The sequence below is a fragment of the Henckelia pumila genome, chromosome 3, assembly GCF_033568475.1.
Source record: "Henckelia pumila isolate YLH828 chromosome 3, ASM3356847v2, whole genome shotgun sequence".
In the NCBI taxonomy this organism is placed as follows: domain Eukaryota; kingdom Viridiplantae; phylum Streptophyta; class Magnoliopsida; order Lamiales; family Gesneriaceae; genus Henckelia; species Henckelia pumila.
This window is the reverse complement of record NC_133122.1, coordinates 28,388,299-28,408,077: the sequence shown is the minus strand read 5'-3', so window position 1 is coordinate 28,408,077 and position 19,779 is coordinate 28,388,299. Positions and strand designations below refer to the sequence as shown.

Here is a 19,779-nt window from a genome sequence, read left to right as displayed (position 1 = left end):
ACTATAAAAATTTTTTTAGGAAAAGTCATAGCGACTATAAATATTTTTTTCAAAAAAAGTCATACCGACTATAAAAAATTTATCAAGTCATAATGTCTATAAAAAAAATCATCAAATCATGATAACCATAAAAAATTCACCAAGTCCTAAAGACTATACAGAATCATAGCCTCAAGGGGTTACATCCAATGCACCAACCTAAGAGGTTACGTGAAATACACTAACTCAAGGGTTTTCATCGAAAATACTACTCCAAAGGATTGCAGAAAACACATTTCCTCAAGAGATTGCTTAGAAGACAAAAATCTATCAGGTGTTCGGAAAACTCTCCGTCGAAAATATTATAAGTGGCGGTCCTAACTCATCCATCGGAATAGCAGTTGCGGTCCAACGCCCATATGCGAGCAAAATAAATAACCGACGTTATACCCCGTGGTCCGATTTTTGAAAATAGTGAAAATCACTTATTACATTCACTATCATCGTTAGGTTCCGCTAGATCAACAAACCAGTTGGTATTTCGGTTCACCGTCAACAAGTATAATACTTTATACCAGAACGGACACCCCACCAAATATATATATTTTTAAAATATATATCTAGTACACCTTTTCCACTACCACTCAATGCAAATAACCAAGTCGTAATATTTTTAAAATATTAGACAAAAATTGTAAAAGTGAGACAATAAAAATTTTCACGATTTTATGGTGAAGCAGACCATGAATTAAAACACAAATAAAATAATTATTATCAACAGCAAATAACATGTGTGTATATTCATATGCGTGTATATACATGCATTTATCCATCCCTCTCACGGCCCAAGAAATTCATCGTCGCTTCGTCGCCACGCCATTTCCGTTGCACTATCATCGATGTCATACCACGACCGCCATCTCGCCGCAACCACTGCGCCCAGATCGAGCCAGGAAATGGAGCATCCACCGGCGGTGGACGTTCCATGCTGGTAGTCGACTCCTGGCACTTTTTTTTCTCCATCTCCTCACGCGGCCATGCTCCTCGCACGGAAACGCCACGAACGATGCCGCCTTCATCGATACAGATTTGGAAATCTTGAAAGCTACTCCATCGCTGGAAATCGACGGGAGCACATCGCCACATTTTCATTGCGCCGCCAACCACCCTCCTCGAGCAGCATCGATCGAGCCAGATCTAGACGCATCCACCGACAGTGGATGCTCCATGGCTGGAAGTAGTCCGTCGATGATCCTTGGTGATGGTGGAGAGATGGAAGATAAAACATATACACACATAGATACATAAACACCAAACTCACGTTGGAAGAAGGAAACAAAAAACTCAAATTGGACAAGAAAATTAAAAGACAATCACGTTGCCAAGGAGAACGCAAAGATATACAGAGGTTGTGCCGCAATTGCATATATTCTAATATATATTGTATATGTTGAAAAATATATTATTATTATTATGTTGAATATTGAATATTGAATGTTGAATGTTGAATATTGAGTTGTAAAATGTGGAAAATTAGTGTGTGATGATGTAGATGATGATGTATTAATTTTTGGACTAATCTCAAATGTGGATATATAAATAGGTCTTCATTTGTGATGAAAAATACAATTGAGTTGAGAGAAAAATATTATAAAGTGTAGAGTTTGATATATTTTGAGTTTTGAAGTATTTACTTTTTACCGTAAATTTTTACTTTTTCACAACACGTTATCAACACGATCGCTCGAAAGTCCTCCATATTTTTTCAAGCTCCAAAACACAAGAAAAAGGTAACAAAAGTAAGAATATTTATTTTATTGTTTATTTATTGTTGTGTATATATTTAATATATAATATCATGTTATTATCAGAAATGATAAAAAAAAAATTAGTTTTTAAAAACTTGTTATAAATCCTGGGATGATGTTAAGACGACATCACACACTCTCAGTAAGGGATACGACAAGTATAAAAGCCTCTAAGGTTTTTAAACAATAACGTGATAGGATATATATTTATTATGTATATATACTAACTGTATTAATATATAATTTCATGTTATTATATAAAAGGTTATCTATGACACTGACCTTATAATAACGTGATATGATATATATTATTGTGTATTTATATACTAATCATATTCGTATAATCTCATAATATTATATAAAAGATTGTCTAAGAGACTGACCTTATAATAATGTGATATGATATACATAATTATTTAATTATGATTATCATTATATGCATCGCATGATTATCACGAATTTTTATTCAACACATACTCGATTTTTTTCCTTACCCCCAACGGTCACAAACGGTAACAAAACGGCTAGTTTTTGCCCTATAAATATGTTCACTCAAACTCATTTTCAATCACACCAAAATTCACTCTTTCTCTCAAAATATTTTCTCCTCGATTTTTCAAAGATGAAGATGATGGCATTTCTAAGGCTATTTTTCATAACGATTATGATCATCATGCTCACGAGTCTTGTACTCACAAGCGATTTTCCACCACATACTTTTTCTCTATTTGTACACGCACTTGTAATCTTCGTTCTTCCATTATTTTGTATTGTCATATTAATGAAAATTAACTAATAAAATGCATTTTTATTTTTCTAGTACCACCATCTCAAATTTGGCAAAGATTGAATTCGTTGCGCTCGATATCATTGGAAAGAATTATATGCCATGGACTCTCGATGTAGAGATGCATCTTAAGTCATTGGGTCTAAGTGATACCATCAAAGAAAATAATATATCATCCTCACAAGAAAAGGAAAAGTCTATGATTTTCTTACGTAGACATCTTGATGAAGGATTGAAATGTGAATATCTTACAGAAAAAGACCCAATGATTTTATGAAAATGGTTGAAAGAAAGATTTGAGCATATAAGGGAAGTGATACTTCCGACCGCCCGTGATGAATGGAATACGTTGAGATTCCAAGACTTTAAAAAAGTCAGTGATTATAATTCTGAGATGTATCGAATAGTCTCGCAATTAAAATTATGTGGACTTGAAGTCACAGAGATGAAAATTCTTGAGAAAATATTTTTCACTTTTCATGCATCGAATATAATTCTACAACAACAGTATAGAGTGCGTGGATTTTCGAGATATTCTGAACTCATCGCATGTCTTCTTGTGGCGGAAAAGAACAACGAATTGTTAAGAAATAATCAATCCCGACCCACTGGTTCAACGGCATTTCCAGAAGCAAATGTCATAATTAAAAATGAAAACCAAAATCAAAAGCATAGACAAGATTTTGGTCATGGACGAGGTCGAGGAAATGGGCGTGGACGTGGACGTGGACGTGGACGTAAAAATTATCGCGGTCGTGGTCGTGGCCGTGGATATGAAAATAATCGAGATAGTTATTTCAATAACTCATCTCAAAAGAACGTCATGAACCACCCACCAAAAATGCAGCATGAAAATACAAGTGTGAATGAAAATCACTCAAAAAGATCTGAGAGTGTTTGTTATAGATGTGGCACTCCAGGACATTGGTCACATATTTGTCGAACCCCTGAGCACCTATGTAAGCTCTATAAAGAATCGACAAAGGGGAAAGGAAAAGAGACCAATTTTGTTGAAAATAGTGACCATTTAATTGGTTCAACTAGTTTCAATGCTGTAGCTTTTTTGAATGATTTCGAAGACATTGATTTAAAGATTGGTGGAACTAGATTGTAATAAATTTGTATTTTCATGCATTCTTGTATTATAAAGCATGTTATATTTTGCATTTGTATTGTACTTAATTTTTCCTTATTGCATTTTTGTGAAGTTTGATATGGAAAATGCTATGAGAAAACATGGAAATAATATCATGGAAATTTGCATACCGGATAGTGGTACAATGCACACTATTTTGCGAGATGAAAGATATTTCTTGGAAATAAAACCAACAAAAACAATGGTGAATACCATATCAGGTCCTGTAGACTTGATTGAAGGTTGTGGTAAAGCACAATTTTTGTTATCAAATGGTACAAAATTTCTGATAAATGATGCTTTATATTCACCACAATCGAAAAGAAATTTGTTGAGTTTTAATGACATATATTCTCATGGATATGATACTGAAACGATAACTGATGGAAATCAGAAATATATGTGTCTTACCACATATAAATCAGGAAAGAAATATGTGGTTGAAAAATTATCAATGCTCCCTACTGGATTGCATTATACACATATAAGGCCAATCGAATCAAATATGGTGGTTAATAATTCTTCAATATTAACCAATTGGCATGATCGATTGGGACATCCTGGTTCAATAATGATGCGAAGAATTATTGAAAATACACATGGTCATCATTGAAAGACCAAAAAATCTTTCAGAATAATAAGTTTTAATGTAAAGCATGTTCTCTTGAAAAACTTATTATAAGACCATCGCCAGCTAAAATCGAAACAGAATCACCCATATTTCTTGAACGTATTCAGGGTGATATTTATGGGCCAATTCATCCACCATGTGGACCATTTCTATACTTTATGGTATTGATCGATGCTTCTAGCAGATGGTCACATGTATGCTTATTGTCAACTCGAAATGTGGCATTTGCAAGATTAATGACTCAAATAATAAAATTGCGGAATCAATTTCCGATTATACAATCAAGAAAATAAGACTTGATAATGCTGGAGAATTTACTTCCCAAACTTTCAATGACTACTGTATGTAAATGGAAATTACTGTTGAACATCATGTTGCTCATATTCATACACAAAATGGATTAGCTGAATCATTGATTAAACGTCTACAACTGATTGCTAGACCAATGATTATGAGAAAAAAAACTCCCTATTTCTATATGGGGACATGCAATTTTACATGCTGCGGCATTAATTCGCATCAGACCAAGTGCATATCATAAATTCTCCCCATTGCAGCTTGCATTTGGTAAAGAACCAAATATTTCTCATCTGAGAATTTTTGGATGTATGGTGTATGTGCCTATTGCACCACCTCAACGATCAAAAATGGGTCCTCAAAGAAAAATCGGTATTTATATCGGTTATGATAGTCCATCAATCATTCGATATCTTGAGCCTCAGACAGGCGATGTGTTTACAGCACGTTTTGCTGATTGCCATTTAATGAAGAAATCTTTCCAATGTTAGGGGGAGAAAAAAAACACATCGAAAAAGAAATCACATGGTATGTACCATCATTGTTACATTTGGATCCAAGGACCAAACAATGTGAGAAAGATGTACAAAAAATTGTGCACTTGCAAAGAATTGAAAATCAAATGCCAGATGCATTTGCAGACACAAAAGGGGTAACAAAATATATACATGTTGTAAATGCCCCTGCTCGAATTAAAATTCCAAAGAAACAAATTTAAGACACTCATGATGTCATAAAACGCTTAAAGCATGGAAGGCCAGTCGGTTCCAAGGATAAAAATCCTCGGAAAAAAGGCATAGAGAAGCACGATGATGGTGTTCCAGAAGAAACACCCGATGATGAAAATGTTCTGTCAGAACCACAAACTGACGAGAATCGTGAAATCTCTATCAATTATATTAATACTGAAAAAATATGGAACCGAAAAGACATAAAAGATATTGATGAGATATTTTCTTATAATGTGACTTGTGACATCATAAATGAAAATGAGGATAATGAACCAAAATCTTTTGGTGAATGTAAAACTCGTCATGATTGGGCCAAATGGAAAGATGTCATCCAGGTTGAATTGGATTCGCTAAATAAATGTAATGTTTTTGGACCTATAGTCCTCATACCTAAAAGTGTAAAACCTGTTGGATACAAATGAGTTTTTATTCGAAAGCGAAATGAGAAAAATGAAATAGCAAGATATAAAGCTAGACTTGTTGCACAAGGTTTTTTTCAAAGGCCTGGAATTGATTATGAAGAAACGTATTCTCCTGTTATGGATGCAATTACGTTTTGATATTTGATTAGTTTGGCCGTGTCTGAAAATTTGGAAATGTGCCTTATGGATGTTGTTACAGCTTACTTATACGGATTACTTTATAGTGATATATACATGAAAATCTCTGAAGGATTTAAGATGTCTGAAGCACAAAGTTCAAAACATAGAGAATTTTATTCTGTAAAATTGCAAAGATCATTATATGGGTTAAAGCAATCCGGCCGAGTGTGGTATAATCGGCTAAGTGAGCACTTGATGAAAAAAGGATATGTAAATGATCTAATATGCCCTTGTGTTTTCATCAAGAAAACAACATCCGGATGTGTAATTATTGCTGTATATGTTGATGATTTAAACATCATTGAAACGAATAAAGAAATTCAAGAAGTTATGATGTACTTGAAGGAAGAATTCGAAATGAAAGATCTTGGAAAAACCAAGTATTGTCTGGGTTTGCAAATCGAACAAAAAGAATGTGAAATTTTTGTTCACCAGGCAAATTATACAGAAAAGATCCTTAAACATTTATTATGGATAAATCAAATTCATTAAGTACTCCAATGGTTGTAAGATCATTAAACATAGAAAAGGATCCATTCCGTCCATGTGAAGATGATGAAGTTATTCTTGGTCCTGAAGTACCATATCTAAGTGTCATTGGTGCCCTTATGTATCTTGCAAATTGCACTAGACCTGATATATCTTTTGTTGTAAATTTATTGGCAAGATTCAGTTCATATCCAACAAAGAGGCACTGGAACGGAATTAAACATATATTCCGTTATCTACGAGGAACGACAGATTTAGGACTTTTGTACTCAAAAGACACCAATTAAAATATCATTGGTTATGCTGATGCTGGATATTTATCAGATCCACATAAGGCACGTTCCCAAACCGGATATGTATTTACTCGTGGAGGCACCGCAATTTCTTGGCGTTAACAGAAACAAACACTCGTAACAACTTCATCAAATCACGCCGAGATTATTGCATTACATGAAGCAAGTCGCGAATGTGTATGGTTAAAGGAAATGACCAAACATATTCAAATATCGTGTGGATTGACAGTAGACAATAAGCCTGTGACACTATATAAAGATAATGCTGCATGTGTTGCTCAAATGAAAGAAGGATATATCAAAAGTGACAGAACCAAACATATACCCCCAAAGTTCTTTGCCTACACTCAAGAGCTTGAGAAGAATAAAGATATGAAAAAATAAGTTTTTTGGTCCATTAACTTGTCCATGTTTTGATTTTGGTCCATTAACTTTTTCGATGTGGGTTTTGGTACACTAACTTTGCATTTTCAGTATTTTTTGGTCCAACTGCATACGTGTCAACTTTTGATTGGTCCAAAATGATGACGTGGACCAATCAGAAGCTGACACCTATGCAGTTGGACCAAAAAACACTGAAAATATAAAGTTAGTGTATCAAAACCCACATCGGAAAAGATAATGGACCAAAACCCAAAGGGGGTAAAGTTACTGGACTAAAAAACTTATTTTCTCTAAAGATATTGATATATGTTATATTCAATCAAGTGAGAACTCATCAGATCTCTTCACAAAGGCATTTCCCACGACGATATTCAGAAAGCATATATACAACATTAGGATGCGCAATCTACGGAATATGTGAAGAATCACTCATGTTAACATGAGGGGGAGTTTACGTGGCTGCACTCTTTTTTCCTTGCTATGGTTTTTATCCCACTGAATTTTTCCTAGTAAGGTTTTTAACGAGGCAGTATAAAACACGTAATGAAGACAATCATCATATCACGATCATCATCACAAGGGGGAGTGTTGAAAAATATATTATTATTATTATGTTGAATATTGAATATTGAATGTTGAATGTTGAATATTGAGTTGTAAAATGTGAAAAATTAGTGTGTGATGATGTGGATGATAATGTATTAATTTTTGGACTAATCTCAAATGTGGATTTATAAATAGGTCTTTATTTGTGATGAAAAATACAATTGAGTTGAGAGAAAAATATTATAAAGTGTAGAGTTTGATATATTTTGAGTTTTGAAGTATTTACTTTTTACCGTAAATTTTTACTTTTTCACAACAGTATATTATATATTATATTATATTACATAAATATATGTCTATATACAATCATAATAATAATATCATATTATATTAAGGAAATATAAGGCCATAATTGTGACGCCCGGGGCTGAAGAGGCAGGGAGTGATCGCCGGTGCCAAGAGGTTGCACGGACAATGAGCGGCTCCTGGTAGGCTTCTAGGCGGAGGGAGACATGAATGAACCGATCTTGTGCCGGAATGAGAGGGGATTCTGAGACTGTGTAGGTATGGGACTACATAATTGAGGAGGGCTTAAAAGATTTCATATGTACTGCTCATATCAAGAAGGTGCATCTTCTTTTCGGAAGCTCATCACATAAAAACTCCAAAGTTAAGCGTGCTTGACTTGGGGCAATTATAGGATGGGTGACCCCCTGGGAAGTTTTCCAGGGTGCGTGTGAGTGAGGACATAAGCACGCTGAAAAGACCCGTCTTGATACAGTGGGTCGTTACAAATGGTATCAGAGCCGACCTCTCTTAGTACGGTATGGTTCGGGGACGAACCAAGCGGAAGCTGGTGGGCATGTGACGCCCGGGGCTGAAGAGGCAGGGAGTGATCGCCGGTGCCAAGAGGTTGCACGGACAATGAGCGGCTCCTGGTAGGCTTCTAGGCGGAGGGAGACATGAATGAACCGATCTTGTGCCGGAATGAGAGGGGATTCTGAGACTGTGTAGGTATGGGACTACATAATTGAGGAGGGCTTAAAAGATTTCATATGTACTGCTCATATCAAGAAGGTGCATCTTCTTTTCGGAAGCTCATCACATAAAAACTCCAAAGTTAAGCGTGCTTGACTTGGGGCAATTATAGGATGGGTGACCCCCTGGGAAGTTTTCCAGGGTGCGTGTGAGTGAGGACATAAGCACGCTGAAAAGACCCGTCTTGATACAGTGGGTCGTTACAATAATGGTGGGGAAAACGTGGCATGTACCTATCAATTCTCATGGATTTCAAATTGAATTTGTCCATCCCCTCTTCGCCATAAATTTTAATGATCCGAGATTTGAACCAAAATTAATTTTAATGTTGCGGAAGTGAATGAGTAATATGTCAAACGAGAGTGGTGGATAACTTTATAGGGGGTTAGTCTATGCTGCACCGGAAGTGCTTTTCCCCCCTATTTCAATACCATTAGATCACGTGGGACCCATATATTTTTATGAAAATTGGCATATGTCTTGATGATCCAATGATTGATATTTGACCGCATTATAGGGGGAGAAGTACTCCATGTGTAGCATAGAATAATCCCTTTATAGGCTAACAGCTTGGGTCCTCCTAAAAATCTTCAATTTTAATTGCAGTGGGATTTTGCTTCTTATTCTATTACACCACAATCCCACTGCAATTCTATGTTCATTATTCAGACATGACTGTGAATCCAATAATTTTCAATTCAACTAGGACTTTGTTTCCTACTATGTACAATTCAATTGCAACACATTTCTACTACAATTACTCTGTCACGACATCTCCAAATTTTCTACTCTCGGTCATCTCGCTAAAACGACATGCCCGAGAGTGGGGGGCTTATGATGGGTTATTACCCAATTTGACTTTCTCTCGGGCCCAAGCCTAATGACTCAATCCATTTTAATCTCATATTATTTATTGGGACACTTTATCAAAGCCCAAAAATTTCAAAAAGCCCATAAGAGGCTCAAGCCCATGAAACTCTCCGACTATCTATAAATAGCTCAAGTTCTCTCATTATTAAGGTACGCACTCTATAGTCACATGCTCTAGTTTTCTAAAACTTTTATTGGGCAAACACTGACTTGAGTGTCGGAGTGTCTTCGCCGGGCAACCCCCGGCGTCACTCACTTTGCTTTGTGATGCAGGTGACAACCCATGAAGTTCGAACTTTGGAACAGTTCGAGTATTGATCCGGCTATCCAGATCTTCACAAATTACCCAGATTATCTCCAATCGAGTAATATCAATTTTTTGCTACATCAATATCCTAATTAGAATTTACCATGAAACCAAAGATATGGTTCTCATTAATAAAGTTTAGAGTTTAGAGATACTACTACATACATTCCCTGAACACTCGAATTAAATTATGTATCGAGGCTTATGATTATTGAGTTATATTTAATAAAAAATTTAAATTCGGAAATATTAATTAATCCTGTCACAGCGAGTTTAAACATAATCATGCACATTTTTTTAGGTTGTAAATTTTATTAAAATTCTTATCGAGTTCAAGTAAATTACTCATCTGTAAATATTTAATTTTGAGTCATTCATGAAGAGTACTCTTGTGTAAAATTGCAAGAGCCACGAATTCTAATTTTGGTGGGACCGGATCCCCTACGGATTTACAGAAAATTTCATCCTGTCCCATGAGTTTTACCCCCATGTGATAGGTGAAAGCACATGATTGGTCAAATTATGCGGGCCCCACATAATTGATGTGGGGCCCTCATGATTTAAACCAATGAAAGAGTTCCACCTACCCCATGGGGTAATGCTCATGGGATAGGATCGAAGTAACCGGGATCCACAGTAGGGGATGATGTGCCCATAATTATGACAAGTATTCAATTGGAACGTAAGGCTTTTGTTTTCCTTCTAACAATTGATACGTAAGATTTTTAGAGTCTTTATTAATATGAATTTTTTAAATTTAGTAAAACGTTTTTTTGGTTTAAATTTTTTTCTTCTTCTTGTTTTTTTTAACAACTCATCCTTTTTCTTCTTCTTCTTCTTCTTCCATCCAATTTTTTAATTTTTTTAACAGAGAAAGCTGAAATATTCAAGGTTCGATTTTCTTGATCTTTTACATGTTCATTGTTTTTTTAATTGTTTGATTGCTGAAATTTTTATTTTGTTTTATTTGTTTGTTCTTTTCATTGTGTTATTGAGACATGCTTATGAATTGTGCGTTTTTTCTTGTGGTTAAAGATATTGCCTTTAAGTATCTTAATTGAAGGATATTTGAGTGTGAATTATATATATATATATATATATATGTATATGTATATGTATAGCCATGTAGGACTAGGTTTTAGCAGGACTAGGTTTTAGCTTGTGATATTTTTTTTTGAGAGAGATTTAGCTTGTGATATTTAATAATTATTGGGAGGGATGAAGAATTTTTCTTGGCTTCTTTGCTTGTACTTTTGTTTTAAAATATTTTTTAATTTATTTAAAAGACAACATGATTCAATATATTAAATTAGTAGATTATATATATTTTATCGTGGGTTTATTAATCTATAATAAGTAATTATATAAAATCATGAATAATGTATCGTGGTTTTTTAATTATAAATCTCCTTTAATTTTTTCATATTAATTAAAAAAATTCCGTGAATTTTTTTAATAATATTTAGTAAAATATTATAAACAAAAATTACTATTATATATAATCTATTCTAAGATTAAAACTTTTTCATTACAAATCTTATATTTATCACTAGGTTATCATTTGCGATACAGTACTCTCTTTTGATTGATGTTGGTTGCAATTGATGTACTTGACTGTTGAGCTTTGACTTATTGTTTTTGGATATTACTTATATTTTTATTTTTATTAATTTGTTGCATTTGATATGTAAAAGAAATTTATTGCTTTTTTTTTTTGTTAATGTCTTTGAAATAGAGACTCCAAGAAGCCAACAATTTCATTGATACGTCGAGATTCTTGATGTATTCTAGTTCAAATGAATTCAAGCCTAAGATTGGTATGTTATGTAATAGCCTAGACGAGGCTTAGAAGTTTTGGGTTGAATATGGTGGAAAAGTTGGATTTGGAGTTAGGAAGCATTATTTTAATAAGAACAAGAACACCGGCGTTATAACTTCATTTAAATATGTTTGTTGTAAAGAGGGTGTTCGTAAGGAAGACAAAAGAGATTCTTCGACACTCAATCCTCGGCTTAAGACTCGAACGAATTGTAAAGCAAGATTGGGAGTCACACTTGTGGACAATAAATATAAAGTTAATGAGTTTACCGAAGTGCATAATCACCCGCTCCATATTCAAGAAACAGTTCATATGTTGTCTTCCCAACATAAAGTTACAGAAGTTCAGTCATATGAGATTGATTTGGCAGAAGATGTTGGGCTTAAACAGAAATCGACTTTTTAGTTGATGAGTAGACATGCAGGGGGAATAGATGGTCTTGGTTATACCATGTTGGATGCAAAAAACTATATTTGTTCCAAAAGACAAAAAAGTATGGTATATGGGGAAGTTGGTTGTCTCATGCGATATTTTCAACAACAGTTATCTAAAAATCCATCATTTTATCATGCCAATAAGATGGATGTGGAAGAACAGATAACTAATGTTTTTTGGGCCGATGCAAGAATGCTAATAGACTATGAGTATTTTGGTGATGTTGTGTCACTGGATACCACGTATTGTACGAACCGTGCACATCGATCACTGGCTATCTTCTCAGGTTTCAATCATCATAGAGGAGCGGTGATTTTTGGTGCAGCACTTTTGTATGATGAGACGACATCATCCTTTGAATGGTTATTCGAAACTTTTTTAGAGGCACACAAGCAAAAAAAACCTCTCACCATCTTCACCGACCAAGATCAAGCTATGGCAAAAGCCTTACATGAGATGATGCCTGAGATATTCCATGGATTGTGTACATGGAATTTAATGCAAAATGACATCAAACACTTGGGAAACTTGATGAATGATGGTTCTCATTTCTTCACTGATTTTAAGAGGTGCATGTATGTCATTGATGATGAGATTAAATTTGAGGAGGCATGGAGTGTTTTACTAGCATAGTATAATGTTCATGAAAACACATGGTTGCAATCCACTTACAATATAAAAGATAAATGGGCAGCTTGTTACATGAAGAAGGCTTTCACCCTTGGTATGAGGAGCACACAACTCAGTGAAAGCGTCAATTCTGATATTTAGAGTTGTATGAAACCCGACTTAGATATAATACAATTTTTTAAGCACTTCGAACTGGTCTTGGAGGAAAAGCGTTACAATGAGTTAAGGTGTGAATTTGAGACATGCCAAAAATTACCGAGATTAAAGCTAGAGGTTTCTCCTATGTTGCGTCAACTTTATGAGATTTATACACCTACTATATTTAATATATTTCAAATGGAGTTTGTTTTGTTTGCAGCTGCTTACATAAAATATAAAAATGAAACTCAGCCATTATTTGAATATGTTGTCGGGCTAATCGATAAGGAAGGAGAATGGAGGGTGACACTTAATCCTAGCACCAAGATGATTTCATGTAGTTGCCGAAAATTTGAGATGACTGGATTATTGTGTTGTCATGCCATGAAAGTATATGATGTACTGGACGTAAAAAGACTTCCAGAGGATTATATCTTGAATAGGTGGACGAGAAAAGCTAGGATTGGAGTGGTACATGATTATATGGGGAATGAAGTCGAAGAAGATCCTAAACGACAGAGTACAGAACGGTATAAAAAACTGTGTATGATGCTTGTAAGACTGGAAACCGAAGCATCCGCCCACCCATCAACTTTCTCTTTGGTGCATAATTCTGTATGTGATCTAACCAAGCAGGTCATGTAGATGCGTCTAACTGGAGTGAGCCAAGACAATAATGATGATGTCAGGACATCAAGGACGGGACCTTCCATAATACAAGCAAAAGGATTCAAGAAAAGAATTGGTGTGAAAAAGTCAAGAAGGTTGAAGAGTTGGGTAGAACTTCAAGCAAAACGAAGAAAAACAAATTCAAGAGTCGAGGTAAAAATATTTATACTATTGATACTTTTTTGGAAACAAAAATTATCTATTTGCTTACTTTTTATACAATTATTGTAGGACACTGGAACACATCATAAATTATTTGCATCTTGCTCAACACCTCCGGTACCTCAGGCATGTCTTGAAACAACTGGAAGTCAATTCAATTTCACCGAATTATTGATGGTATGAACTTTAATGATATTTAGAATTTTTTGGTGTGTAAAAATCTTAAGCCAAAAAAAAAAATTTATGAGTTGAAAATGTTTGTATAATTTGTATTCTTGTTTAATGCAGGCACAATTTAATCATCCCCAACATTCTCTTGAAGCCATGGATTACAATGGAGATATATCCAATACACATCCTTGAGTATCTATGTTTTTTTTCTTCTGAAAAATAACACATTAACAGTGTTAATTGACATAAAGACTCAAAATATTTGAATTATTTATTTTTGATAAAAGTATAGTGATTACGTTTAGTTTTATCCGATAATGCATGATGAAAATGTTCTAAATTTTAATTTAAACATTAGCATGTTACTAGTCTTATATTGTTAGAAATTTTATTCGTGAAAATATTTTTTGACAAAACTCATAAAATTCGAAAAATTTATACGGATACATTATTAAATGATGAAAAGTATTATTATCAATATAATAATATTTAATGTTAAAATCATTAATTTAACTTATATGAATTAAACTATATATTATTTTATATAAAATAAATTTAACAAAAAATTAATATGTTGGATGGAAAGAAAAGAAGAATAATGACGAATTGTTAAAAAGAAAAAGAAACAAATTTAAAACTACGTTTTAATAAATTTAAAAAATTCATATTAATAAAGACCGTATAAACCTTACATATCAATTGCTAGATGAAAACAGAAGTCTTAAGTTCCAATAGAATACTTGCCATAATTATGGGGCGATCCGGTCCCAATTTTGGTGGACAATACATGGCAAGTCTATATCATATATAATCATACACACACACTGACACACATCTCTAAATACAATGAGAGATTCATATTCAGTGATCAAACAACCCATTTAGTTTCTGGAAATGGGCAATCAGTGGTCTCATGTTTTTCTCCTAGCAGTGGCATCATTATTATTTCATACACTAATGCCATGTTTGGCCATGGCGTTAACCACTGATGAATCTGCGCTTCTTGCTTTCAAATCCCAACTCAGTTTAGGCCCTTCTCATATTTTGTCCCAAAACTGGTCCGTTTCTTTCCCAACATGCAAATGGATCGGAGTTACTTGCAGTTTTCGCCACCAAAGAGTGAGTTCTTTAGATATCTCTTACATGGGAATCGAAAGAAATCTGCCGTCACAACTGGGAAATCTCTCGTTTTTAGTTTCACTCAACTTGAGCGGTAATGGTTTTCATGGCCAACTTCCCAAAGAATTGGCCCAGTTGCATAGGCTCAGATTCTTGGATTTTCGGTTCAACGGCTTCACCGGTGACATCCCTTCTTGGTTTGGAACAATGGTTGAACTTGAATTCTTGAATCTTCGGAACAATAGTTTTACTGGTCCTATCCCGAGTTCCATCACCAATATGTCCAAGCTCCAAGTTTTGGACATATCATATAATCCTTTACAGGGAAATATCCCAGAGGAGATTGGAAGTTTGCTTAACTTGAAGCAATTGTCATTACGATCTAACATGCTCACTGGTGTCATACCGGTGTCAGTTTTCAACATATCCACCATGGAAATTCTTGATCTTACAAGGAATGGTTTGTCTGGCAGTCTCCCTGAAGACATGTGCCTCGGCGGCCTGTCGAATCTGAAATGGCTTTATCTGTCTTTCAATGAATTGGAAGGCCCGATACCGCCAGATATTGGAAACTTAAATTCACTTCAAGTATTGTATCTCGATTACAACCATTTTACAGGTACGTGTTTCGTTTTCTGACAAAAACTTCACTTCAAATTTTGTGTGAATGCAAATGTGTGTTGATTGGATTTTATTTCACTAGATTGAACCTAACATTATTGTTTATAGAACGTACCTTTCAAACTACACCTAAGTTCCCCACCCCCCCCCCCCCCCCCCCCCCCCCTCTCTATATATATTTTTAATGAATGAAGAATTCATTAAAGGTAAATAGAGTATGTGTACAACTACCGGGCATTCTCGGGATACTTACATCCAGAAATAAGACGAAGCCCAGAGGCTAAACATCAAAAACCAAATACATCAATCATACTTAATTTTAAACACATACAAGGCAAAATAAGAATCTTTAATAAGTCCCCCCCTTTATATATATGCTCGCACAAGTTCTGTCTTTTCGGACATCAAACTTTATCGAAAACAAGGTCCCAAAGTTCATGTTTCGAAAACTCTGGAACCACTAGAATCCTAAGAGTGGGATTACAACTCAACCCTTTGGGATGGAGATTTTGAGGAGAGCTTCTCTAAGTTTGTATGATTCGGTGATGGAGTATTGGTTCAAAATCTTGCTAGCTTGCTAACATAAGCTTATATGTAAATTTGTATGCTATTCTACGTTGTGTTGTCAAATCCTTGCGAAATTCAACTCTTTGGATAGGTGTAATCCCAGAAAGCATTGGAGGATGCTCAAAACTTCATATTTTAAAGTTGTATTACAACAACATAACTGGAAGCATACCAAAAGCCATTGGAAACTTAACAATGCTGAAAGAGTTGTATCTTGGCCACAACAAGTTGATAGGTATGATATTTGAAGTAATTTGCACAACTTGTGAGTCCAAGAAATTTATAATTTTATATTAATTAAAACGTCCTGTTATTTCAGGCACAATTCCAGAAGAGATGGGCAACCTTTACAATTTGGAGAACTTTGGCTTGGCATACAATAATTTAACCGGTTATATCCCGCAAAAAATCTTCAACATCTCAACTTTAAGTTTGGTCGCTGTTTCATCGAATAAACTTTTGGGTCACCTTCCATCAATTTTGAGTTATGGGCTTCCTAATCTGCAAGAACTATACTTGGATAACAATATTTTCTTTGGAGAAATCACTGATTCTATCTCAAATTCATCTAAACTCTTCTTCATAAGCTTTATTTCCAACAATCTCGGTGGACAAGTTACCAACTCTTTAGGGAAGTTGAATCTTTTGGAACATTTACATTTAGACGACAACAATTTTGTTAGTGAAGAATCAAAGCTGAGTTTCATCACACCATTGAAAAACTGCAGCTATCTAAGACGATTAAGTTTTGCGGGGAATCCTTTCAATGCAATTATTCCAGTTTCTGTTGGGAATCTATCGACTTCTATCGAGTACTTTTATGCTTCTCGCTGTGGTCTTCGAGGCAGCATTCCAGAGGCATTTGGAAATCTAGAAAATTTGTTTCGGCTATATCTATATGGCAATGAACTTAGGGGAGCTATTCCGAATACATTGGTAAACTTGATAAAACTTCAAGGACTTTATCTTTCTGAAAACAAAATAAGCGGAACCATTCCTGACAGTCTCTGCACATTACAGAATTTGAATACAATACACCTTCACCAAAATCAAATCACTGGTTCTATCTTTGATTGCATCGGAAATCTTACTTCTTTAAGGAAACTATACTTGGGGAACAATAGACTAAATTCTGTTATACCTACAAGCCTATGGAAACTCAATGATCTTATAAAGTTGGATCTGTCTTCAAATCTTTTAACGGGTTTTCTGCCTCCAGACATCAGTAATCTGAAAGTTGCATTCGTCCTTGATTTGTCCAAAAATCAACTCTCAAGCATCATTCCCAGCTCTATTGGAGGCTTAGAAAGCATTGTGTATCTTTCTTTGGCAGAAAACAGATTTCGAGGTTCTATTCCCGAATCAATCAGTGAGTTAGTGAGTTTGGAGACGCTAGATCTTTCACACAACTATCTTTCTGGAGCCATACCAACATCACTACAAACACTTCAGTATCTCAACTACTTTAATGTTTCTTTCAACGAATTAAGCGGTCACATCCCTACTGGTGGCCCCTTTAAATCCTTTTCGAGTCAGTTCTTCATTTCCAATGCAGGACTTTGTGGTGAATCTAAATATGGAGTTCCACCTTGTCTTGAAAATAAGATCACTGAGTTGAAGAGGAAAAAAGTGATTCTTCCTCTTGTATATGTTTTCTTGGTGGTTTCAGTGATAGTTTTTGCCATGACTTTGTCATATATACTGGCGAGGTACCAAAAGAAAAATAAGACAGAGACCCCCACAAATAGTTCATTCAACATTGCACCGTCACGAGTCTTGTATCAGGAACTTGTAAAGGCGACTGAAGGGTTCAATGAGAACTATTTACTTGGCACGGGAAGTTACGGCTCTGTTTACAAAGGGACGCTTCAAAATGGAGAAAACGTGGCGGTGAAAGTGTTCGACTTACGTTTAGAAGGCGGATTCAAGAGTTTCGACACCGAATGCGAAGTCCTACGCAGGCTTCGCCATAGAAATCTCTGCAAAGTCATTGGTAGTTGCTCAAATGAAGACTTCAAGGCTTTGGTTTTTGAATTGATGCCAAATGGGAGCCTTGAAAAGTGGCTGTATTTGGAAAACAACTTCTTGAATATCGTGCAGAGACTAAAGGTAATGATAGACGTAGCATGTGCATTAGAATACCTACACCATGGTTACTCGATACCTATAGTTCACTGTGATGTAAAGCCAAGCAATGTGCTCTTGGATGATGCTATGGTTGCTCATTTGAGCGATTTTGGAATCGCTAAGCTATTCAACGATGGAGTTAGTGTTACGCTCACAAGGACCCTTGCCACATTAGGCTACATTGCCCCAGGTAAAACATGTCATTTTTCCCTCTAACATCTTCCATTAAACATAATTATATATATTTGGCTCATATCTTTGATGAACTTCTTTATTTTTTCATGTTTTATAGAATATGGTTCAGAAGGGCTGGTGTCTGTAAGATGTGATGTTTACAGCTATGGTATAATGTTGATGGAAGTTTTCACGAGAATGAAGCCGAACGATATAAAATTTACAGGGGATTTAAGCCTAAGGAGGTGGGTGAATGATTCAATGCCTAATGCAATTGAAGAGGTCATAGATTCAGAATTGTTGAGTGGAGATGAAAGTTATTTGGACGAAAAGCTGGAGTGTTTGGTGTCAATAATGGAGATAGCTTTGAAATGTTCGATGGAGAATCTGAGTGAAAGGATAATTAGCATGAAATATGTTGTCGTAGCATTGAAGAAGATCCTGTCTCAACTCCTTCGCTATACTCCACACGTAGGCAACGTTTGAAATTGGAGTTGTACTGATGTTTCTGTAAAATTAAACACCATAAATATTTCTTGAAGTTAATTAATAACCCAAATAACAAACTAATTTATTTTATTCCTAAAACTAGTAGTTTCCTTAATTTTTTACTAGTCATTTTCGCATGCGATATGTACATATGTATAAATTTAAGAGTCAGGTTTTACAATGTATAAATTTAAGAGTCAGGTCTCTTGTAAAACGGTGTCACGATCTTTATCACCTGTAAAACAATCTTTTAATAGAGTTTTGTACAAATTTAATATGGATTACAATTGTATTTTTGGAGTAATTAAGATTTTGGTGTTTACAAATTACATAGGTAGAACTGACATAAGAAATGATCTAGAAGTCCACAAGTTTAACTGATTTATAAAACTAGACAAACCAAACCAAACTGAGTAACTAACTGAGTCCACAAAATTGCCTAAACTGAAGTTATTCAAAATGGAAAATTTACTCTAACTAGACAAGTTACTTGAACTGAACAAGATGACCAAACTGAACCAGCTAATCTAACATGACAATAAATTAATAGGAAGACATTAGTTTTTTCCCCAAGTTCATTTTCATTTCCTTTTTGAAAATTTATCGTGTTCGTTGCTCTCTCTATCTGTTTACCTGCATCATCAATTGTTTTATATTACTTAATTTCTAATAAAATGACTAATTTTTGTTATTGACTCAAATTATATCATTGAAGGGCTCGAAGAATGAGACATTGCGAATTCGTATTGTGATGATAAAAC

The 19,779-nt window shown here is 34.8% G+C and overlaps 1 protein-coding gene across 1 annotated transcript; it reads left to right on the top strand.

Annotated features, from left to right (window-relative positions):
• Positions 1-14,878: 14,878 nt before the first annotated feature.
• Positions 14,879-19,015, top strand: LOC140888339 (uncharacterized). The gene is made up of 4 exons (XM_073296020.1): positions 14,879-15,659; positions 16,320-16,463; positions 16,548-18,545; positions 18,648-19,015. Exons 1-4 carry the CDS (start codon positions 14,879-14,881, stop codon positions 19,013-19,015), a joined length of 3,291 nt encoding a protein of 1,096 aa, XP_073152121.1.
• Positions 19,016-19,779: the final 764 nt, after the last annotated feature.